The 26082-nt window shown below is 33.5% G+C and overlaps 1 protein-coding gene across 1 annotated transcript; it reads right to left on the bottom strand.

Moving 5' to 3' along the window:
- Nucleotides 1-6840: 6840 nt before the first annotated feature.
- LOC120279197 (CBL-interacting protein kinase 6-like) lies at nucleotides 6841-8701 on the bottom strand. The gene has a single exon (XM_039286061.1). The coding sequence runs from the start codon at nucleotides 8431-8433 to the stop codon at nucleotides 7135-7137; it is 1299 nt and encodes a 432-aa protein (XP_039141995.1). The 5' UTR covers nucleotides 8434-8701; the 3' UTR covers nucleotides 6841-7134.
- Nucleotides 8702-26082: the final 17381 nt, after the last annotated feature.

Here is a 26082-nt window from a genome sequence, read left to right as displayed (position 1 = left end):
GATGGTAGCATTGTACAACTTAAAAAAGATGGCTAATCTTAATCAATAAACCAACATTGTAAAGTTCAAAACCACAAACTATTAGTGGAAGGCTGATTTCATCCACATGGACCCAAATTTATGGCCATCTTTGGGTTTATTATTTTTGGGCTTAGGATTGGGCTCACTTTTTTGTTTGTGAAATGTCCTTCTTTATCTTTGGGTTCATTGTTTTAGGGCTTAGGATTGGGCTCACTCTTTTGTTTGTAAAATGACCTTTATCTTTTCTTTGCTTATTTATTTATTTTTACCAAACCTAGGTCATGGTTCCCATATTTTAAACTTTATTTATTTCTTTTCTTTTTTAATGATAATATGATTTATCTACTTTCATTATACACGCAGCATATATTCCATTATAATTTAGATTAGATTTTGTAGTTGGGGCTATTTTATATAATTCATCTTATATGCAATATGTGTGGATACTTAACAAATAAATTAAACTAATTTCTAAAGGAGTTAAAAAAAATAACACATGAAATAAATTAGTTTATAGCCTTTTTTTCTATGAACAAATAGGCAATAAACATCCCATTTAAGAGAAAATCCTCTCCGAAATAAACAATTTATACAAGAAACCTGACGACAATAGGCCAATAGGTCTCTGGCCACAAAAGCTTATTTCACACTTAAAAAAATAAATATAAATCATATTTATTACCTAAAATAAGTGTTTAGTAATATTTTAAAAGAAAATACATCTAAAAATTCTAAAAGAAAAAATAAATTTAACTAACATGTAATATTTAGATAAGAAAGGCTTTTCAAAAATTAATATATACACAACCTATTTTATATTTTTTTAAAAATCATGATTTATAAACTTAATTAAAGAGAAAAACAACCTTTTCAAACATAATTAATGACATTTTTCATTAATGCTTGATGCTTAGGAATTAAATGCCCATTATATTTATTGGTTGTTTTTAATGCTAGAATTGACTAGAAGTCTTTTTATTTTAACTTTTTTTTTCCTTAATGAAATTGTTTCTTTTTGTTCTCCAAATATGTTGTATTGTATCCATGCACCATAAATCTTTATAGTGTCAAATTGACAATGCCTGATATTTGCCATTAGAATGAAAGTATTATGTTTGTTAAAACAATAAAACATGGGCCACAAAATGTTGATTTTATTCATGTATGAACACTTTTTCATCACAAAAGCTTTCAATTTTTTGGTACAATATTATTCTGCATTCACATGCAACATAGCACAACTACAAGACATCAACACACCAAACCTTATCAATAATGCATGCAACTAATTATTCCTTTTTTTTCTCAAATAAATCCCGCAAATGAAATAAAATTTTAACAAGTCTCATTTAGGGGTGGCAATATTTTGTCCGGGTCCGCCGGCCCGGTTTTGTCCGGTCCGGAATAAAAAGGATTTGGACAAAAGTTATATTAATCTGGGCCGGAGTTTGGGCAATGCTTAATTGTCCCTAATTTAAATCCGGGGAGGTCCGGACAAAGAAATTCGGACAATCGAGCTTTTGTACCTCTAAAATTTTAAAAGCCCAAATCACAAGCCCAATGGTTTTTAAGCCCAATTTTCTAAAACCTTCAAACTTATATGGTTTTTTAAGACTTGGAATTTTGTATGATTTGATTTGAGTTTTGGATTGTTAGATTTTTTTTTTTTTTTTTACATTTAATGTGAATTAAATTATTTTTTATAATTTAATATTTGAGTGAAGTTAAATGTAATTTATAAGATTCGGACAAAATTCGGACATCCGGACAAACCGATTTTAAAAAAAACCGGGTCCGGATAAGTTAGGTTTGTCCGAATTTAAAACCGGGCCGGTTCCGGACAACAAGTTCATTTATTTATAGTAGTAGTTGCCCGGACCCGGTTTTGTCCAGATCCGGATTTTTGCCACCCCTAGTCTCATTCAATATATGGTCCATATATATGTATCTTAGTTTGGTGAATCATTTGATTTAGGTAGAAGAGATGTGGAATTAAGTAGTTTCCATATTTATTAGAACATATTTTTGTGTTTAGTTGAGATTTTGTTTTATATTAATTTCATTTCATATTAAATTGATTATTATTTAGATCTTCATTATTTAGCATGCGACTCGTAAGTCACGCCTACCTATTCTATTATTTACATTGTTATTTTATTTAGTTTTTATGTATGTGAATTTATTATATATCATCTAAATATCAAAGATTGTGGAATAACGGAATTAATAATATTAAATTTACTAAACTTTGACTATTTTATCATTGTTAATCCAATGTACTAATTGGTTTCAAGCCTTCACTTATGCTATTCAAAGTTTTTTTGTTTTTTTGTTTTTTTCCTTTATTGTTTCGTTTTGTTTTTGTTATTTTTATTTATTTATTTATCTATCTATTCGAGGATATGTGTTTTCTCCCTGTAACTAAAAAAACGTTAACAATATATATATATATTTTTTTATTTGGCAGAATTAAAATCATCAATTCATCTAAAAATCCATCCACACAACATGAAAAATATTATTTCATTTGGTTTTTAAGATTTAGTTTTTTTTGTCTTTCCAGTAGAATTTTGAAAAGAATTAATAGACAAAAAAAAATGTCTTTTATGACATATGGGCCAGTTTTGAGTAATGATTTTGCTCCTATCAAATGAGGATGAATTAACACAATTAACTATTTTTTCCCTTTTTTAATTAAAGAAACCATATATCCTCAAAATGAAAAAAAAAAAAAATCCTTTATCTTTGTTTCGAAAATCTATAAAATCATAAGTTTATTTTTTAAAATTTTCTTATTATCTAAATAATGACTCAGTTACATTATATATATATATATATATAAATTAAGTTAATAATACCTATAACACAACGATCAATTCTCAGTATCTCGAGATTAAACTACTTACTTTGGAGTGAGAGAAACTTTTAAGGGCCGTGGGGTTTATGGAATATAATATTATCATCGTAAATAAGATTACTAGGAATATAATTCCCAAGTCATGTTAATTACAGGGAATATATATAATTTTTTGTTTGGTTGACAAAGCAGTAATGTGGTTGTTATATTATATTGCCGTGTTTTGGTTGGTTGGGAATCTTTTATTACCAATTATCTTTTTAATAAAATACTATTAACAAATATATCAAAATTTATAATATTTTGAAATAAATATTTAAAGTGTTTAATAATAATATTTGTTATTATTAAAAAATTGGTTTTAATATAGTTAATTTTTAATAATATTAATTATCTCAATTTTACTTATTTAAAATAAATATAAATTTTTACTCTAGCTTTTACATTTGAAAAAAAAATTTTAATCTTAAAAATCAATATACAAACATACATTTGATGCGTATAATTTTCATATAAAAGATATGTCTAGTTTCAAAACAAGTTGCTACAAACAATACAATAGTTTTAAAGATATTATATTATCATCTTTAAAAAAACAATTAGTTTTTTTAAGTTAATACTTTTAAATTTTTGTTGAATTTAAAGGGTTTAACGGGAAAAAAAAATTTGATATTCCGCCGGGAATGTGAGATTACCACCATTGAGTTAACTAGTAATCACATTCCCAACAATATTAGCCAAGTTATCACATTTTTAGAAAATATAATATTTCATATTTTATATAATTAAACGAGATAATATAAGATTACCTAGTTTACATCCCTGGGGTAATCTGATATTACCCCCACCAAATGACCACTTAAGGTTATATATATATATATATATATATTTGTTGCTTTAATGATGGCAATGTCTCACAGAAAGAGAGACCACTATAAGAAATATTTCTTGTTATTAGCCTACAGACTTAAATTTACACCTAACTTTGTATTTGATATCTCTGTTGATTTATGAATCTTAATGAGAAATCTAGTGAGTTGAGTTTCCCACCAAACTTGGCATTTGGTTTTGCTATTACTTAGAAATTCTTATGGAAAACATGATGAGTTGAATTTCCACCCAACATCTATTTGACCTCTCATTATTGGCAAAATAATGAGATAAAGCACATATCCAACAACTTAGATAGATGATGTTGTGAAACGTAATGAATTTTTAATAAAATTATTTAATATATATACATATATATCTATGGAGAGAGAAGGAGGGAGAGATTTGCCAACCCTTATCACCCCAATAGAACAATTGTTTGAAGTTTTAATTTAGAATAAATATTAAATATATAATTAATTTGAACAAACAAATCATGATTTTTGAAAAAGTATAGAAAATGTACAAATTCGTTTTAATTAATGAAATAATCACAAAGATTTTTATCCGAAATAAAAGTACTCTTATTTTTTGAATAATATCCAATGATACAACAAGTAAAAAATTACAAGTATAAAACATCCTTATATATATATATATATATATATTTAAAACAACACTATCGATCAAAAACATCAACATAAATACAACATACGATTCTCTCTACTTGAGAGTCAAAATAGGATGTGAAAATGATCAATAACTTAAAGTTAATGAAATATACCTATTACATAAACCCTTAAAAAAATATGCACATGCAACCATGCACAACCAACAAAGCCTCATATTTTGGAATCATATATGTATACCTTCATTGATAAATCATTAATTGCACCTTTCAATCTTCTTCGGAGAAGCCATGTGTTGGTGCTTCAACTCTTCAGTTCACCTGTTCTTTTCATTCATCAATCCTAACCTTGTTTCTTTCAACAAATCTCCTTAATATCTTTTTAATTATTGTTTTAAAAGAATGTATACCAATCACTTGTGAAAGACATGCATAAACATAAAATTAATATTTTATTAATGTTTTCATACTTTTATTCTATATGTGATGAGGTTCAAATCCATCTCCTCAGGAAAAATATAAACACTTTAATTACATAATTAAATACGTCGTGGCTTTTTATTCCATATGTTTTAGTAAATCATATTATTAATTGTTGTTTCCAATATTCTTACAAACTAAGCAAAATGAATTTGCTATATATATATAGCAACCCATTTTGCAAACTAAATGTTGATTCCAAGACAGAAGAGACATATCAACACACTTTAATTAATTGCACCAAAGAAGTTGATGTAAACCTTACAAAACCAAAATGTTGAGATAAAGATTTGTCTTTTATTCCATGTCATGCCTGTATGTTTCATATCAAGTAAATCTGAACCTATTGGTACAATGAAACCTAACCTTCATTTGTGATAGATGAGACTTCTCATATGTTTTAAGGTGTGTGATTTTTCGGATCAATTATTGCTATACATGTATCTCTTGTATAGTCTTTTCTTTATCATCCTTTTCTTTCTTAATGAAATGTAGACTTTTAATTATTTTAGTGGATATGGTTTATTTATTTTTAAATAAAAAATAATCAAAGTCATTCATCTTAAATTGAGATTCTTTATTATTAATTTTTTTGCCTATATAAATTTGTCCTTTTTAATCTCTTTCATTTAACACAATAGTTAATATGATTAGATATTTTTAATCTCCTTTGTTTAACACAACAATTAATATGATTAGATATGACCATTTTATAACAAGTGGTGGTGCCGTTTAATCCCAATTACTTCCAAAGCATAATTGAAAATTTTGTACATTAAATATAGCTAAAATGAATATATATATATATATATATATATAAGGAACCAAAAAGATATTTCCAGTGAGATCAAAATAATAAAATTTTTTTATTATAACTAAAAGAAAAGGTATAATATCAAAATTATTATTTGTGTTAAACCTAACAGGTGTTAGTTACATTACATTAGATGGTAGAAAAATTAAAAATATAAATGAAAACACTTTCATGCATGCACATAAAAACTATAAGCACACAATATATATACAAAAGAGTGAGAAAAAACCATAAATAAATTAAAAATTGGACAATCTCAAATTCAAAAAACAGACAGTAAAATTTTTTTTACTTTACAATACACATAAACCATCCTTTACATATTTTATTTACACTTTTAACCACATATTGAGAGGAGTAAAACTCTCAACTTTCAGTAAAAAAATCAAATATCTTATCACACTGCAATTGCAACCCTAGTAACCAAAGTTTCTTAAAAAACATGTTAAAATGAGATTGAAAAGTGTATTTTATATATTACTTGAAAATTCACTGCAGTAAATTAATCAGTTGAGTGAAAACAGACCACTGAATGAAGACTGAATTTAACCCAAAAAAAATCAATGCCACATGAATTTTCATCCTTAGCTTACTAGCCACAAGAGATTGCTCATTTCCACCTCCTCCACATGCTCATCATCATTTCTTCATCAGCCTTCTGCATCCTCAAATAATAGACATCACATTTACTGCACTCAGTACCCTGCACTCTGTAGAGCAGTGAAAAAACAAAAGGAAAAAAAAAAGTTATGACAAAATCCCATTGATCTGCCTCCCCACAAATAATTGAACACTTTGTACAAACATAGAAAGTGAAAGCAAGTTGCAGAATCACAAGCTTTCAAGCTTGCAACTTTAGCAACAGATAAGCCAAGTGAACAGTAATCACCTCCAAATCATACAACAAACTCTACAGAACAACAGCACAAAATACAATAAAATACAGAAGAAAAAAGCTTGCAACTTTAGCAGAGAAAAACCAACTGAACAACAATCTCTTCCCAAATCACGCAACCAATTCCACAGAACAACAACAACACACAATACAACAAAATACAAAAGAAAAATAATTGCAACTTTCAGCAGCAGAAAAACCAATTGAACAACATTCACTTCCCAAATCTCGCAGCAAATTCCACCGAACAACACATAATACAATAAAATTCAAAAGAAAAAAGCTTGCAACTTTGGCAGCAGAAAACCTAATTCAACAACAATCACTTACCAAATCACACAACAAAGTCCTCAGAACAACAACACACAATATAACAAAATACATAAGAAAAAAGCAGAGGAAAAACCAGAGAACAACAATGACAAGCCAAATCACAGACAACAATACAACAATAACAATAAAAGAGATGGTCTTTGCCAATATTAAAAAAAAAACATTAATTTTCCACTGAAATTAACAATCAAATAAGTGAGCAGCACTATGAAGACCATGAAAAGGTGGTAGCTTTTTCAGGCGGCGGTCGGCTGAGCGTCGCCGCCGGCGGCCCAGACAATGTCTTGCAGAGCAGGCCGGAGCTCGTCGCTGCAAAACCGGTGGTACTCAAGCGTATCGCCGCCATCTTTTCTCACTTCAACGACAAGCACCGATGGCGCCACCGCGAAGATATCAGCTGCCACGGTGAGCTTCCCTTTCCGGCCACGCTCTTCTCCTTCAAGCCTCACTCCTCTAGCTCCACTCTTCACCACCTTGTACTTCCCCGCTGCGCGCTCCGCCACACCCTCCAGCCGCGCCACCACTCCACTAGCCGGCTCTCTCGTCGCGAACCTCATCCCTTCCTCTCTTTTCCTCACACCATCTTCAAACAATGGCGAGAGATCGAACCCTTCTGAGAGTGAGATCAAATGGAAGGCATTCATGCTCTCCGGCTCCTCCCCTTCCTTTTTGGCCGGAGGTGCTAAAGGTGGCGGCTTTGGGAGGGATGACTTCTTGAACCATGGAGTTTCAACGAGTTTAGAGACAGTCATGCGAGTACTGGGATTGGGATCGAGGAGTTTGGTGATCAGCCGGCGAGCGTCGGAGGAGAACCACGGTGGGCACTTGAAGTCACCGCGGTGGATCTTTTTGTACATGGCCACAAGATTATCATCCTGAAACGGGAGGAATCCAGCGAGGAGAACGTAGAGGATGACACCGCAGGACCAAAGATCAGCTTTTGCGCCGTCGTAGCCCTTCTTTCCGATGACCTCCGGCGCAACATAGGCCGGCGTGCCGCAGGTGGTATGGAGAAGGCCGTCCGGGCGGACATGCTCAGCGAAAGCAGAGAGGCCAAAGTCGGCGACTTTGAGATTGCCATCGTCGTCAAGGAGGAGGTTCTCCGGTTTGAGATCACGGTGATAGACACCGCGGCCGTGGCAGAAGTCGATGGCGGAGACGAGCTGACGAAAGTAGTGGCGAGCGGTGGATTCCGGCAACCGGCCACGACGAGCGACCAAAGAGAAGAGCTCGCCGCCGCGGACGAGCTCCATAGCGAAAAAGATCTTGGATCGCGTAGCCATGACTTCGTGCAGCTCGACGATGTTTGGATGGGTCACCATTTTCATGACGGAGATCTCGCGCTTCACTTGCTCAATCATACCGGCGCGGAGGACTTTCTCTTTGCCAACGACTTTCATGGCGACGTGACGGTTGGTGCGGAGGTTGCGTGCGAGGTAGACCTTGGCGAAGGTGCCGTGGCCGAGGACACGGCCGAGCTCGTAGCGGCCGTGAAGCACGTTACGGCCTTCGGTGGGCGAAGGGATGTCCTCCATGGATGAAGATCAAGTGCTCGATGATATGCCGCAATGAAAAGGTGAACAGAGAAAGAGAGACAGACAGACAGACAGATATGGCGGAGGTGAAAAGGACTACCCGTCTTCGACGTGCTTACGATGGCAGGAACGGCCGGAGTGGCGTCGGCGTTTGCCGGCGAGGTCAGGGTTGGATCTTCGCATCTTGATGCATTCCCGGAGGCGGCGGCGGCGACGGTGGCGGCGGCGAAGATGAAAGAGAGAATGTTTGTCAAGAACTCTGGGGATTGTTTGTCCCTGGAGTTTATTATATAGAGCCTTAGGGTTGAATTTACCTTTTTGCCCTTGAGGTCTTTTCTTTACCGACTTAGAAGAAGGTCGTTTCCCATCATCGGTTGGAAACGTTTTTTTGGGTTGTGTTGTAAGTTTAAAATTAATTGTTAGGATTTTTTTAAATAGATATAATTTATTTTTTTTATTTTTATTTATTTACTAAAAAATCTTGGCCAAGTGGTTTGGTCCGGTTATCATTAAGATGAAATACAAGTCCGACTCTTTAATCTCGTGAAAGATGAGAAGCACATGATAGTTGAGTACACTGAGAGAGAGCATTTTCCTATATATATATTTTTAATAGGTCTAATTAAATTAGTGTTTTTTTAAAAAAAAATAGAGAGTGATCCAAAATAAGAGCGGAATGATGATGCCATAAATTATTGAAAATTTATAGATTGTTTTATAAATATATACCACTTAGTCACGGCTTTTTTGAGTGGAAAATGAAAATATACCTTTTATTTTAATAATTTTAAATTAAAAATATTTTATTTTTAAAAATGCGTAGAAATCTTTTATATATACATATAAAAATATTAATTCTAGCAAATAAAATTCCATTTAAACTCATTAATAAAATTTTTTTATTATTTTATTCTTATTATTATTTTTTTCATCGTTAATAAACATAAAGATGTGTATAGAACATGAAGTAAGTTCCATAAACACCCGTGTTTCACTTTGCTTAATTTTAAACACTCGTCTCACTCTGCCTGATTTTAGAATTTAATTTTGGAAACTATAAAATAAATACTTTACCGGAGAAATCTGATAAAAGGGACAAAAAGATAATGGTATTAAATAAAATTCAAATTTAGAAGGACAGCAAATGGAAAACGGAAAGAACAAGACACGTTCTCTTTGAGAAAACAATGGGCGAGGAACACAGACCACTGGATTGAGATCGGACGGTGCATAACGGCCACAAAGGCGGTCAATCATTTGCGGCTGAGGAGGGTACTCAATGGGTTCCGTTTTCTTGTCGTTTTATGAGCTCGAACTCGTGGTTTCGTTTTGATCTTGGCAAATCAACGGCTGGGATTCGTTTATCAAATGATAATAACACAGCTGGCAATATCTGGCTCCTTGATTTATTGACCCTCAGGCGGCGTGAAGTAAACGCTTCTACAAGTAGAGATAACCGCACACTTCCCTCTAGATCCTAAACGTATCGGATCTCGAGGTAAATGCGTGGATCATGTGTGCTGGAGTAGGATAGAATAAGTGAAGATGCGAGGATTGTATAGTGGGGGGCCTTTGGGCTGATATTTGCTTGATTGAAGTTGGTTTAATGAGAAATAACTGAATCTTTAATTTAATTATTTTATCTTTTAATTTGATTATTTTTAAAATTTCTAATATGCTACTTTCTTGGTTTCCATCAGTCACAGATCCACACCAGCACTTGACAGTTGTCAACTGAAGCTTCTCAGAAGGTTAAGCGCTCCCTGAATTTCATGAGCGCTAAAGTTTCATCTAACACCTGCAATATGATTCACGAGCCAAATAGGGATTAGTTGACTACTTCAGATAGTTTGGTCAGGCATGAGACACCAGATAGTGAACTTCACTAGCTTAACTGTTTTTCTTTCCTTTGCTCTGTATTTCCATTTGTTTTTACTTTTCCTCTAAGTGTGCTTCACCCCTAATGAGAGCCACTAGCTTCTGTAGTTTCTTTTGGTCTTTTGTTTGTTTGTTTGTTTGCGTGTTTGTCTGTTACTTTTTTAATAAATTTATGATTTATCCATTTTTTTAAAAAAATGTTAAATAATAATAATAATAATAATAATAATAATAGTTATTATTTTTATTATTATCTTTGGATTGTACAAGGTGTATTAATATTAATATAATTACGCCAATATTTTGTTTATGGAAAATTTTGTATTTATTTTTTTAATTAATTAATAAAAAGTTTTTTAAAAAAATTCTGTCTTATCTATTTTAATTTTTTAAGCGAGTAATGTGTTTATATTTTGTTTGAATGGTCAATAGTGTCACACGGAAATTAAATTGATTAAAATAAAAAGAACATGTTATAAATGAAATTAAATATAGACCGTTCATTATTTTAAATGAAATTTTTATACATAAACTTCATTGAATTTTTTTTATAAAAAATTTGAGAGAATTAAAAAAAGAATTGATTAATAGTTAGATTCACTGTATTGTTGGGAGATTGTTGGTTGAAAGTTGTTAACTCTTGTTTAATTGAATTCTTTAAATTTTCTTCGAGAAACAACCACTTAAAAATTATTCAATTATTATTGATTCTTTGAAAGTTGCTTAGAATGTTTTGTCAAATTCAAAAAAATATATATATAATTTTTATATGATAAAAAAAAATTACAATATTTAAATTAAAAGAAAGTTATGAAAAAGAATAATTCACACCAGAAAATAATTGAAACTATATATATATATATATATATATCAATTTGTTTTTTCTTTCATTGCACAAAAACATTTATTTAAGACTAAATTATTTTTTATTTGTTTGATGTATAAAAATGCTTCTATTATAAATCATCAAAACTGAAAATTTACTTAACTTAAAAAGGTGTTAATCACACCTATATATGTTATAAAAAATAATAGCATATTCTAATAAAATTATTGTTTTAGAAATTAATACAAGCTAATCTATAAATTATTATTGAACCAACAAAATTGATTTGAGTTATAGATCATTCTGTCACTTAAATGATATTGTATTTAAATCTTTATGTATGTAAATAAGTACTAAGTAAAAGAAATCTATATTTTTTTTAATGAGATTCCAAGTATATTGTCAATTAAACGACCAAAAATAAACAAATTAATTAATTAAATAAATTTTTAATTTATTAATTAAAATTTGTCAGCTAAATTGGCTCCATTTGAAAGGATAAAAAAGTTGATGATGAGGTGGAGGAAAAAAGAGGTTGAGTCAAGTGGCAAAGCGACTTCACTTTGGTTGGTTTTGGGTCCCACCTTATTTTATGGTTTTTCTAACACCTTTTTTTTCGGTGCAATTATGATTATTATTATTATTATTATTTAAATTCTTGTTGGAATATCATATGTTGCAAATTCCTACATTATTTTAAATAAATTGTAATTATGAAAAGATAAAATTATACCATCAGCCTCTTGGTCTATTGGTACCTAGTTTTTTGTATAAGATTATCATTTTAAGAAGATTCGGGCTCAAAACCTACGCAAGGTTAGGGGCAAGATGTTGCTCACATTAGTGCAAGTCTTTGACTATTAACCTCGAATGGGGGTATTTGTCACATAGTATCAAAAATAATAATAATAATAAAATTATGAATTAGATGGCAAACACCGCATGCTTTATTATTTAAGCTAAATAGATTTTTGATAAAACATTGGAAATTATGAAATTTTTGTAAGTAATAGTCAATGACAATATTGTGCACATTTCTATTTATTTATTTATTTATTTTTAAAATTTGTGAATGGTATAGAATTCCTCACAACTCAACATACCAATATTTTAAGACATGAAAACTATGTGTATTTAATAGAGGAAAAAAAGTTGTTATCAAGCATAAATTGTATTCATGCACTTGATTAATTAATTTTAATATTAATTCTCTTGAAAAATTTTAAATCTTAAAACCCTCATTGAAACCAAAATATCAGTGTCCGATCAAATTAAGTCAATTATAATTTTAGAACTACAAAGTTCATAATTTAGTCAAACTAGTTTTGTTCCTTTTGGAAAAAAAAAGGCTTAACCATAAGCTCGTGTAAAGCAATTGGAAAGAGACATCATGGTAAGGTTATGAAAAACATTGGCAAGATATCAAACATTGGATTATATCATGTTCATCTTTTAGAAGAGGACCAATTCCAACCATTGATAATCATGTGGCTAAAAGCATTAGAAAATTCAAGGTAGATGGCCGGAGAAAAATTGTTAGTGATCAAGTGGTTAAACAAACCCAATTAGTTTTTATCCATCTATTCTTATATCAATTTCACACAACCTATTTTTTTCAAATAGTATTTTTTTTTTTATTTATATCGAGTTTTTTGGCCCTCGTGCTGTGAAGTGCTGTAGAATCTAGTGAGGCCCTGGCAGTGCAGAGTCAAAGCACGGGCTAAGGCGCTTTCTACTAGAGCGTTGAGGATATCCTTTATTCCTTTCATTATCGTTATTGTTTTGTTTTTGTTGTTGGCTCGAGTTATATTACCACATTTAGTGGTTTAATATTTAGATCTTTTATCCCTTCCGCACCGATTATGTGGAGGATTGTAGTATAATAGAAGTGGTGTTAGTTCTGCCGGTGTGGTTTGTGGGTTTTAGGGAACACTAAAGCACTCATAGAAATTTCACACAAACCAACAAACAAATAGAAACACGACGTTGGTAACCCAGTTCGGCGTCCACTCGCCCACGTCTGGGGGGCCAAGGCTGGAAATAAACAATCCACTAGAAGAGGTAAAAATAGATGAGTACAAACACTTGCCACTCACTCACTCAACAATAAAAAACGCTACCCTCTCTAGATTGTCTAGTGCTCACCCACTCTCCTCCAAGAGTCACACCTACAATCTACGAGCAAGGTGGCTTATATAGATGCCTCAACGTCCCAAATATAGCACATACCTCTTTTGGAATCTCTGCGGCTATTAATTTAAAACCTTCCGAAATTAGCTGTTACAACTCCTGTTGTAACATAAGTTGCAACATGGCTCTGACTACTGACTTGATTGAGTTCTGGTTACGTTGCGGACGACCTCAAGACCCATCAACCTCCCGGTTATGCTTAGTCCTAGTCGATGCAGTCAAATCTCCCGATCCTGATTGCCGGCAACTAACCTACCTCCGCAGTTCACGCAGTCCCCTCGCAAGGGGTGCACATCCTTGTGCTTCTTCATGAGACTTGCCAAACTTAGACTTCAACCTTCCAAGTTTGGTCTTCAAAGATTCTCCAAACTTGATCTTCAATTCACCCAACTTTGGTCCTCAAATCTTCACAAGAATAGATCTTCAATTAATCAACTTAATCATGCCAACAATAGGCATGTCTTCAAATCTTCAAACATATCTTCAATTAGCCTTCATTCATACCATGAATAGATATTTCTTCAATTAAGCTCCACCATATTTAGTCTTCAATCAAATCACCTAAATATGGTTTTGATATGATCTTGTCTTCATGTTTCGAAGAATAATTCCACCAAGATCTTCAAGATAATATCCTCCATGTTATAGACTTACTAAAAATAATTCCACCAAGATCTCCAAGATGTTTTGCCTTCCAAGATAAGTCTCCATGTCATGTCACCATGCTTTCCATGTCATCAATTATGCCTTGTCACCATGGTTGCCACGTCATCTTGCTTTGGTGTCAAATCATGCCAATTTAAATAGTGCGGTTACACTAACAATCTCCCCATTTGGCATAATTTGACACAACTGCTTCTGCACCCAGACTAACTCATGTTACAACACTGACTAGAACACAGACTAGACTGACACTGTTACAACTTACAATTACAACATCAACTAGAGAACAGAAACCAGGAGTGCCACAAGATTTCATCTAGTTGCCTACACAGTACTGAGAAAATATTACAAACTGCAACTAGTGAGACACAATATGATTAACAACCATTAAAATGTTCATAACCAACAAAGAGACTAAATGTCCAAATGTCCAAGAAATGAAAAAAAAAAACAAGTCAGTCTGGTGCTAGCACACTTCTCCCCCTTTGTGACATAATTGATGCCGAAGTTTTCATGAATTGTTGTAAGCTTTGTTATACCATCTTCAGCAACTTCCCTTTTTGGCAGGTTTCCTAGTCTTCATCTCCCCCTGAGTTGTTGGCATCAGCTTCTCTTCTCTTCTTCTCAAGGATTTCAAGGTGAGATAGAATTTTCTGCTTCTATTGGGCAATGATGAATAACTCTGCAGACAATGACCTTTGCCTTCTCTCCACGTCTTCTAGCTGTTCCTTCAACATCTTCTCATATTCTTTTTCAACCAACATGTTCGCCTCTTCTGCATTTTCTGGCATTGGTGGTGGAGACACCCGTCCTACAGGTAAATCAATTTTCTTACTTGGGCTGAACAGCTTTTGCGAAATCTTCAGCTTCTTCACTGCTGTGACTGCTTCTCCCTTCCTGAGTTGTACTTCATGTTGTAACAAATACTGCGACAGCAGTGCAGGATACCCAAGTGATGTTGTGGAGCTTGTACAGTCAGCTTCTTTCACAATATTTTGGAAGATCAGCTTATCCAGATTGAATTTCTTGCCAGTTCCAATAGCAAACAATAACAGTGCGAGTTCCTTTACTATACTGGAGTTGTGTGGGACTGGTAACCAATTATGAATGCCAAGTTTAAACAAAATATTATACTTGGCTGTGAGGGTGCAGGCTGGAATTCTTGACTCTACTCCCCATGACTCCGTTCTTCCTCCAGTAATCTCTTTTAGCACTTCCTCATTCAGCTCCAGCCCTTCTTCATAGTTGTCCTTCACCTCTGGTTTAAACTCTAGGAATCTATTCATGCGGGCTGGACTAAAAGGTCCACTTACCTCGAACATAAACTCTAGTGATGCCTTTGTCAGATGGCAGCAGATTATTGTAAAATTCCTAAACTAGAGACAAAGCTGTAACTTTCTGGAAATATTGCAGACTTGTACAGACTCCTTTCTTGTAATAACTTGGTCAGCCCAAACTTCTCAAATGGCACCTCATCAATAATTCTTTCAACCACAATACCTCTCTCTTCAACAGACTCAAACTTCTTCTTGGATGCTTTATCAAGGAATCTGTCTTCATCACTATCTTTTGCCTATTGGGTTGTCTTCTTCTTCTTTTCTTTCTTAGAACTTACTGATGGTTTCTCCCCCTGTTTTGCTGCTTCAGTACAACTCCTTTTGGGCCTTGGAGAGGCTTCTACTTCGGGATCTGCGAAAGACTTCCTCTTGGACTTGCTAACCTTCTCTTTCTTCTTCTGGGATTTTTTCTTTGACAGGGCCTTCTTCTCAAACACTGCTTTCTTTCCATTTTAGCAATCTGGGCAACACGATCTTTTAGTGGAATCTCATCAGAACTATGTGAACTGTCAGATGTTGCAGAATATGTTATAACTGGTGCTGCGACATGTTCTATTTCTATAGGTACTTCAGCATGTCGGTGTAGATCACCTAGAACTTCACTTAGAATAGTAGCAGCCTCTTCTTCAGCACTAGTGGGAGTATCTATACTTTTTCTTCCGCTAGCCTCTCCTGCTCTTGTTGGGGTCACTTCTTCTCCCCCAACCATATATTCAAATCTTCAAACATATCTTCAATTAGCCTTCATTCATACCATGAATAGATATTTCTTCAATTAAGCTCCACCATATTTAGTCTTCAATCAAATCACCTAAATATGGTCTTAATATGATCTTGTCTTTATGTTTTCAAGAATAATTCCACCAAGATCTTCAAGATAATATCCTCCATGTTATAGACTTACTAAAAATAATTCCACCAAGATCTCCAAGATGTTTTGCCTTGCAAGCAAAGTCTCCATGCCATGTCACCATGCTTTCCATGTCATCAATTATGCCTTGTCACCATGGTTACCACATCATCTTGTTTTGGTGTCAAATCATGCCAATTTAAATAGTGCGATTGCATTAACAAGTGGTTTATCCACATTTAAACAAATATATATTATTAACTTTATTATTATTATTATTATTATTATTATTTCATTTTAAAGAATCTAAGTCAACAAAGGAAAAAGGAAATTAATTAAATTGTAAAAAGTTTTAAGGGCATGCAGGAATACACACTTCCAAGATTCATTGCAAGATTCAATGTTCGGAGGAAGACGGACACAAATATAAACAACCATAAGCAATTATCATTTCGATCATTTAAACTAGAATTTTTCTTTTTTCTTTTTTTTTATTTCATTTTAAGGTGTAAAATAACAGGAATATATTTTTGATTGTCCTATAGTATAATTCCAACACAAAAACTAGTGGGGATGTTTCCATGGGCCCTTAATGATAAATTAGAATAATAATAATGTCATTGTTTACTTATTTAGCAATATTATTTTTGTGGGGTAACCCTAATGTTGCTTTATTAGTGTAATTTGTTAAGAACTTAAGAGTCAAAAGTTTCTAGTTTTAATCTTGTCTTTTTGTGGGCACAGAAGAGAATAATACATTAATTTAATGAAGAGAAAAAGTCCAATGTGATTACCATGCTCCACCATCAAATCATATGTTTTTTCTTAATTTTTAAATATTGCTCATGTTTATTCCACAACACTTGTAAAACAAAAATTTAAAAATGGTCATTTTCAATTTTTGTCCACATGTGGTGATTTATATAATTAAATAAAAAGTAACAAAAGCTGAAAAGAAGGATGAAAGGTGAAAGCAATTAAACATTTGTAACATGTGTAAAAAAAAAATAACATTGAATGTTAATATTGTGGCAATATGTAAAGATATTCAAACTATGAAAAACCACATATCAGAATGTTCAAGATATATAGTTCAATTAAAGCAAAGGAGTTTCATACGTAAAGCCAAGAGTTTAAATTTTTTTTATGGTTAATGAATAGTATAAACAATGATTTGTTTATTTTATAAAAAAATTAGAATACATTAAAAATTATATATATATATATATGGAAAAACATCATCTAGGGACGTCCCTAGATTTCAAATCTAGGGATGTTTTTAAATCTAGGGACGTCCCTATATGTATATATATATATATATATAATGAAAAAATAATAAAAGTTGAAAAAAAGTGTGAAAGGTAAAAGTTAAACATTTACAACAAGTGTAAAAACTAAAGAAACAATAGTGAGTGGTTAATACTCTTATTAGAGTGTAAGAAAAATATTTAAATAATTTAATCTTTTATATTAAATATAATATTAAATGTTTATGTGATTTTTCAAAACTAAAGTAAACCACCAGTTTGTAGTGTAAAGAGTTATTTAATTATGGCATTAAAGTTTTCATTATATGTTTGCATATAATATTGTTTTAAAATCTCAACAATGGTAAAAACCTCCGTAAAAATGAGAGAATTTATCCAATGTAAATAATTATCAATGTGTAAAATGTTACATAACTCAGTTATTGAGACACATTCTAAATATTAAAAAATTGAAAAGGGAAAATATCATATTGCTTTATTTTTATTTTATTAAAAAACATGATAAAGTATTTTTCCAACTTGCTTTTTTCAGATTTCATTATAAACATTTGTGTTGATTTTGACTTGGAATAAATAAACAATGAAAATATTAAACCATGGCCGCAAATTTACATATTTAATCTACACATGCAGCATGTAACTTATGATCACCATTACAATAAGTTATTTTCAAAGAATAAGTATTGATAGAAGAAAATATTACAAATAAAAGAATATGATAAAAAAAAATGAATAACAAAATTTATTTTTCCATATATTACAACATATATATATACAATAATCTTGTTTTAACAAAGGTATAACCAAATTTCAAATTCGGCAATGATATATATATATATATATATATATACCCAAATAAAAATGAAGATGTGTATTAAATCTTGGATAATTTGTGAATTAACATCAATCAATTATTTAGAATTATTTATATAATTATTAATAATATTAATTATAGATATTATTTTAAAATATAATACATATCCTGCTATTGAATATATATTGGCCTTAACATAAATACTAAATAGTATACTATCATGCTATCTATATAATATGATTGGGAGGTTTCTACTCTACTTTATTGATTCATACATCTCTTCTCTTTCCCATATAAATCATTTATCAATTTCCTCCATTTAAAAAAAATATGGGGTTAGTGAATATATTAATGCACATAAAATGGAATTTATATAGAACAAAACCAAGCCATCATGTTAGTGATGGATTCCTTCAATAAATACAACTTAACCATAATATATATATATATATATATATAATTGTTAGGACCAAGAAAGGAATATATGATCCAAATAGTACAATAATTTGAAGGATTTTGGGGAAGGCTTCATTTTGGGAGGATCATTTGATTATAAAAAGATATATGAATGAACATGCCATGTTTCATATGAGCAAAATGAGTACGGACAAGTTATTTTATAAATATTCTAGATATATATTAAATGATATTCAATGATTTTTCATATTCTAAATTCTAACTAAATTATATAGCATAAGCGGTCTATTAGATCTAGAATTTAGACTCCAAAATTTCGTTGAAAAACTTGAAGACTTTCTTATAAGAGTATGTAGTTATCCATTATCCAAACAAGACTACTGATAAAACAACAGTATGAATGAAAAAAAGTGAAAGTGGCAAAGCTATCATGAAACATACTTAAGATAACGACAAATTTGACTTATGAGAACTTTGAGGTATTGAAGTTTTTAGATGTAGGATTTGAATCTAACATTTAAAAAAAAAAACCAATAAAGGAGAGCATTTTCCCATCCAATACAACTTCTTAGAAATGAAATTTCTAAGGAATAAATTTTATAGTATATATATAATATTAATTTTTTTAAAATAAATATATTTTTATTACTTTTGAATCAAAAGAACAAATTATGTTTAACATCAGGACTTATTACTATTATTATATATCCATATTTTTTCAAAAATGGAATAGAATAAAATAAAAGGTATAGAGTGTAGGATGAAGGAAATGGTGATCCCTTGAACCAAATTAGGTGTAGTGACAATTTATTAGGATGAGCTAACAACAGACAAAGCGTGTGATTGATTGAAGGGAACTAGAAGATAGAGACGCTAGTGAGCTATATATTTCTCATATCAAATCATTGAACATGATTCCTCATTAATTACTTCATTTAGCATTATATCAGTCAATCAAAATTACACATCATAATATTATCGATATTATATATATATATATATATATATATATATATATATAATATTATGATATAACTTTGATTAATAGCTTTGAGACACTAGCAACTAGTATACATGTCCTACATTTCAGTATTTGCAGTTTTTTCGTTCATATCACAATTTAATGATTTCCTTGTATATATATATATATATATGTATATATTTACAAATTAAAAGGATGAGTAGAGGGTAGAATAGATAGAAAATTGTATTTGTTGATGTATATATAATACTATTAATAATTTCTAACTGTAAAATAATAATAATAATAATAATAATAATAATAATAATAATAACAATAATAATAATAATAAATAAGATTTACATCAGTGAATAAAAAATACCAGTGGATACAAAACAAATCCAATTAGCCATCAGGATAATAACCGAGAACTTAAGGCACTTAACTTCCATATGAGAGATCAAGGGTTCGACTCCCTCATAATAGATGGTTGAGTTATAATTACAAAACATCTGAGTGTTTGGGGTTAATTGTCCACATCATAAAAAAAAAAATCGAGTAAAAACACTGTATTATACAAAAATAAAAATAAAAGTGATGAAGCTATATATTATCATACAAATAGGTCTCAAATGATTAAAATCTTATCTTGAAAAATTAATTAAACACTGAATTATAATTCTTTACCCTTGACTTTAAATAATAATAATAGTAATAAATTATAAAAAACAAAGAATTATAAAAATAATCATACCATCAAATAAATAGATTAACACAAATGCACTATAAATCTTCAAGTAAAAAGACATTTTAGTTTACTAAAAACTATATATATATATATATATATATATATATATAAGATAAACCTCTATACATTCATTAATTAACATATGAATTTCAAAAGTAGTATTTTTTTTTAGTGGAAATTGCCAAAAAAACCCTACAACTTTGCCAAATGTGCCAAACAAAACCCCATAGTTTGAATACTCAAAAACCCTTCACTTTTCAACTCCATGATTTTGAAACCCCCAAAGTACGTAGCGGCATTAAAGCGGGTGTATTTAAAAATTTTATGAATCGAAAATGCTCCTGCGGAAAGTCGTGGGCTGCACCCATTTCAGTGATGTGAGGAGGAAGTGGGTGGAGTTTTTCTTAGGCATTACAATTTGCTTGTCTTCTCTCGACTCATGACTCAGCTCAACTTGCGTCTCAGCTCTTCTCTTCCACGGCACTCTTCCCTTTTCCACCGTCTCGAAGAAGAAGTCCCGTGCAAGTATTCGGCATTCGTCACTGCGGTCTAAAGGTATTCATTATGGTTTTTGTTAACTATTACATTACGAAGAGACATTTTTCGGTTTTTGGTTTGTGATTTTGTTTTTTTGTTGGAAGACATTGAAGCTTTTCGAGGATTAATCGGTGAGGGGTTTTTGTTAGTGCGAGGAGATGTCTCGGCTAGGGTTTTTGTTTTTTGTTTTACATTTTCGTCTATGATCTGATCGAAAATGGTTTTCGATTGTTGTGCTTTGTGTAATGTTTATAATCTACGTTTACCACTTTCGAGTTGATATGGTTGCGGTTGTAAAAATAGAGGTCTCCGTTTAAACAATGAGACTTTTCTTGTTTAAGTTAGTTTGTCTCCGTTTAATTATTTGTATCTCTGTTTAATAGTATACGTCATCTGCTTAAAAATGATATCGAGTGTTTAAGAGCGAGTGTTTACTCGTTTAACAAATTACATTTCCGCTTAACAATGTCTTTGTTATTATCGCGAGCTTTGTGATTATGGCGGTCAATCTAGTTAATGGGCGATGCTACTTGGCACGCCCAGTAGTGGAGACCCAGTAGGGTCGAATTGAAAGTTCACATGATCCCTCGACACGGGAGATCATCCAAGAACACCGTTCACTGACATTTCGAGTTGGAAGTCGATACCAAGGCGGGCCCTTCTTGACTCTACGTTGCGGAGATACGATAACCCGCACTGATAAATTCGGGATCGGGAAAGCATCTCGACTTTCGGGCTGAAGATGTGGCAATCGTTCTTGCACTGCGTTGCGATGGGGAGGCGATCGTGTTTGAAGAAGAAAACACGGTCGACTTTCAAGAGAGGTATTTATCGAAGGCGTCACGAGAGCAGCAGAGACTCCATCGAGGCAGCTCTTGACAACTCGTTGGGACGGAGGGAGAAGAGGAGAATTTTGCCAAACCTGCGATGGTGTATCCTCACGAGTACAATCCTCTTCCCAAATACCTCCTGCTCGGTTCTTAACTAGATCGTTGATTATGTCGATGATCTACCTGGAATGGGGCGCTACGCATGGGCGCAAGCGACGCACAAGTGGCTTATGGAGGACATACCACAGCCGCTACCCGAGTCGCAATCTAGATCGCGGGAAGGAAGACCAACACGGGTATGTTAAGGGTTGCACGGTGGCGCTTAACATCCCGGTTTCTGAGTGACCGGAACCGGAAAGAAAGTCCGTTCTGCAGAGATCCCAAGGATCTTTGTCTACGGTGAAAATACTTACTGGGAAGCAAGCTGACGATAGAGACGCAGTTGTCATCTCTCGAAGGAAAAGAGGTAATAATTCAAAAATATTTTTGTTTAACTGTAGACGTTAACGTTTAACCATATCATTTACCGTTTAACTTTATTCATCTATCGTTTAACATTATAACTTATCGTTTAACTTTGTTCAACTACCGTTTAAACTTTTAGTTTAATGTTTAATTTGTTTGTTCTATGTTTAACACAATAGGTTATAACTTTAAATATCACGAGTTACATGTGTAAATATAGTTTTAATTGTTTGAACTAAATAATTTCGCTAAGATTGTTTTGCTTTTACACATGCTAGTTTCTGAAATGTGGTTCCCGTGAATCTCGATGAAGAAGTATTTGTTCGGGACGAAACCGTCGGTCGGATGCTATTGCTCCGGAACCGCTTGCTCAAAGGCGAGATGAGAGGCGACCCTCTTCCTCGCTGCCGGGACGCTCGTTCTCCCCTTCCGGGGCCAAAAAGCGCATTCGTCGAGGCCGAGAGCCCTCCCCCACCCCGCTCGGCCGTGGCTTCCCCGACCGTGTCACCCCCGAGCGTGGCGGCTCCCTGCCCGGCACTAAAGGCGAGGATGTCAGCTGCAACTCTCATGCAAGCTTGCCAAATTTTGATGATCGAGTTCCCTCGGCTTGTCGCTCGGGTGAGGCATTGGAAGGCCCGGTCACGATCACATCGATCGCACCTTCCCTTGAACAAATGAAGCACCGGGAGCGTCGCCGTCGGAGTTCGGCGAGCGAGGACATCATCGGGTGGCCCTTCAAAGACGGCCTCGTTCGAAGAAGCTTGCAAAAAGAGGAAAACAATAATGCCTCCGTCTCCACCTGCGTCTTGGCTAACGATGAAATAATAAGCGGACCATCGCAGCGGCAGCACCATCGGTCGATGTTGTTAACGTTGATGACATGCCCATCACGGTGGAGGAGATTGAAGATGGCGTTGAGTTTGCCGCGGTGGAAAAAGATCGTCGACTCTGTTGTTGGCGACATCATGCATACTGGTGGAGCCGGTGCTACGAGCATGCGCATCAAAGATGGACACAATCCATGAAGAAGAACAACCAGACAACGTTGTGTCTCCCATTGATCTGCTGCAGTGGAACTCACGGTTGAGAAGGTCGTTGAGTCTATCCTCAGCGAAGTGGAATTCAGCGGTGGAACCAGCGGTGACCGTGCCTCGTCGAGCGCGATACGATCCCACAAGAACAAGAAGCATGTAAGGAAGTGTCTCCCGGTTGATGCTTGCCGTCGTGCCCCCATTAAAGGAAGCCCGATAAAAAGTAGAAGAACTTGGAAAGTCTTCATTCAGAAGAAAAAAATACGTTGACGATCGGCCTCAATAAGTACTGACGGAGGTTGATAAGGATCTTCCTCAACCGCCCTATGGACAAGTAAGTTTGAAGTTTTTATGATATTGTTTAAAAACTGCTTTTTAGTTACCATTTAAGTAGGAGCGTTAACGTTTAAAAATTCTGAGATAACATTTAACTTATAAGTGATACCCTTTAAATATTACTGCTACTCGTTTAAACATTCGATATAGAATTTAAAGTTTATACTTTAACGTTTAATTTTATACTTACAACATTGTTTACATGTCTTTGTTCCGTTCAAACCCACGACAGCTATCGTGTGGAAGAATGACTCTGTCGGCACCACCGGGCCAATCTATTCGACACGCTCGAGGGAAGGAGATGGTCGCGAGCGATGTGATGGACGCATTCAGTATGTATCTTGCGAAAAGGCGATGAGCGTAGTGCCATATCGTTATAAGAGGCGCGCCTCCATCACACGCGCTAGCGCCTTGTTCATGTCAAAGCGAGGCGACGGCGCATGAATCCCGATGGCTATGATTGGAGATGCTGCGCAGACTTGCATGAAGTGGACATCGTCATCCTCCCGATAATTATGAGTGGCCACTTCCGATGCCGTCGTCCTCGACGATGAAAAACAAGAATACATGCATTATTCTTCATGCCAAAGCGAAGAATACGATAAAAAGCACGCTAGAAATGGTAGAGTGATTTAATTAAATTTGTGTTTTGTGTAATAGTATTCGGTGAAATAATCGGCATTCTAATATGAACTTGTATATCCTCGACAGTGAACCTATTCGACATCTCAGTATCGACATGGAGTTGGGCGAGTCGGCGACGCATAAAGTGCACGCTTGTTCACGACACTGAAGCCCCAGCGACGAGAAAAAGGAAGTGTCGATTGCGGACGTCCATGTCATGCGGTTTATCGGCGATTATCACGCGGTGAAGCTACGGTACTGCATGATCGACGTCCCTTATCTGCGATTAAGGTATGTTTCCCGCATACTTAGGGAGGGAGGCGTAGCATCATAGCCGGAGGAGTCTTAGCAGCGGGTTCTTAGTCATTCTTTCTATATTTTGTATACACGATTCTTTCTTTAATAATCCAGTTCATTTGTTTTAACATACACTTCGGTGTTTAAGTATATAGTTCATTGTGTAAATATCAATGTAATTGTTTAAACTCCGTTTCTTGTGTAAAAGCGAACCCGAGGAGAGGGTATGCATAGCGGGGTCGTGAGTCGTTGTATAGGTGTAATAGTTTTCGAAATGTAAACCCGGTTTAAATTGATTCATTTTTTCCGAAGAACATGACAAATTTTTCTCGATGTAAATGTACATGTATCTAAATTCAATTAAATTCATTCTGTTTTCGTTTTGAGGTTACGTTTCTTGTTGGATGATATTGTAGTCCGTGAGTACATTATCGGGTAGGGTTATGTTTCATTTTCATTTTTCATTATATCGGCTAATATCAACATTCATTTTTAAGCTGTATAATGATAACTTTTTGCCCTTTAACTTCGCTTTTCTCTGTTTAAGTTTAGGTTTCTCTGTTTAAATTTAATATTTTTCATTTAAAATATCCTTATTATTTAATAATTTCAATGTAATTACAACAAAAATATACTTAATATTTTTCGTTTTAAAATATCCTTATTACTTAATAATCTCTTATAGAGTGTAATGTAATGTTCCGATTTTTATGTGGTGACGGGAGTGGAAACGCTTGGGGAACCGAGCGTGACTAGTGCAGCAGGAACCGCTAGCACCATCCCGTTGTACATTTTAAGCGGATACAAATTTATTTTTAAAGCGATAAAAATAACGATTAAGCAGAGAATAAAATATTTAAAAGCGTAAGAGATATATTTAAATATAAAGTTCGATATTTAAACAATAATAAGAAGTATATACACAATGCCTAGTCAGTGACAGATTCATTCCACGATCTCGCGATTGTGACTCAAAACGCGTAGCGATGGCTACAACGCAACCTGCGGACCTCGGGACGCTCACGACTCGATCCTCTTTCGTCTAGGACACCCAGTTGCCTTCTCGTCAGCGGTGGTCATAAGCGCGATTCACGATTTTTCATCCATCGGCTCGTCAGTTTGTATCGGTATGGGAATATAGCTTCCTTATACGCCATTTTTGAAGTCGAAGCTTCCTTCATAGATCACTCCGGTGTTTCTCGTTCTTCGATGAATTTGAAGTCGAAAATTCCTTTTGATTGCAAAATTCCTAAGATCGTCTCCGAAATGTTCAGCGCCTTCAAAACATCTGTCAATATCCAGCGACAACACTTCGACTGATCGGATGAGGAAGGAAGGCGTCCACAGCCCTCGTGCTCGCCGTGATGTGGAGCAAGCTGTTGCCGGATTCCCAATTCCACCCTGACACTTTAGTTTAAACGAACACGCATCGATATTTAAAGCGAGACACAAAATATTTAAACGATAAACATAAATCTTAAAGCGTTAAAAACAAAAAGTTAAATAATAAGTTAATAAGTTAATCGGAGACAATAGTGTTTTAAATGGAAACTTGATAAATGTAAACATGTGATGAG

This window comes from Dioscorea cayenensis, chromosome 16 (genome assembly GCF_009730915.1).
Source record: "Dioscorea cayenensis subsp. rotundata cultivar TDr96_F1 chromosome 16, TDr96_F1_v2_PseudoChromosome.rev07_lg8_w22 25.fasta, whole genome shotgun sequence".
NCBI classification, from domain to species: Eukaryota; Viridiplantae; Streptophyta; class Magnoliopsida; order Dioscoreales; family Dioscoreaceae; genus Dioscorea; species Dioscorea cayenensis.
Note: the sequence above shows the minus strand (reverse complement) of the source record. Positions and strands in the feature narration are given on the sequence as shown.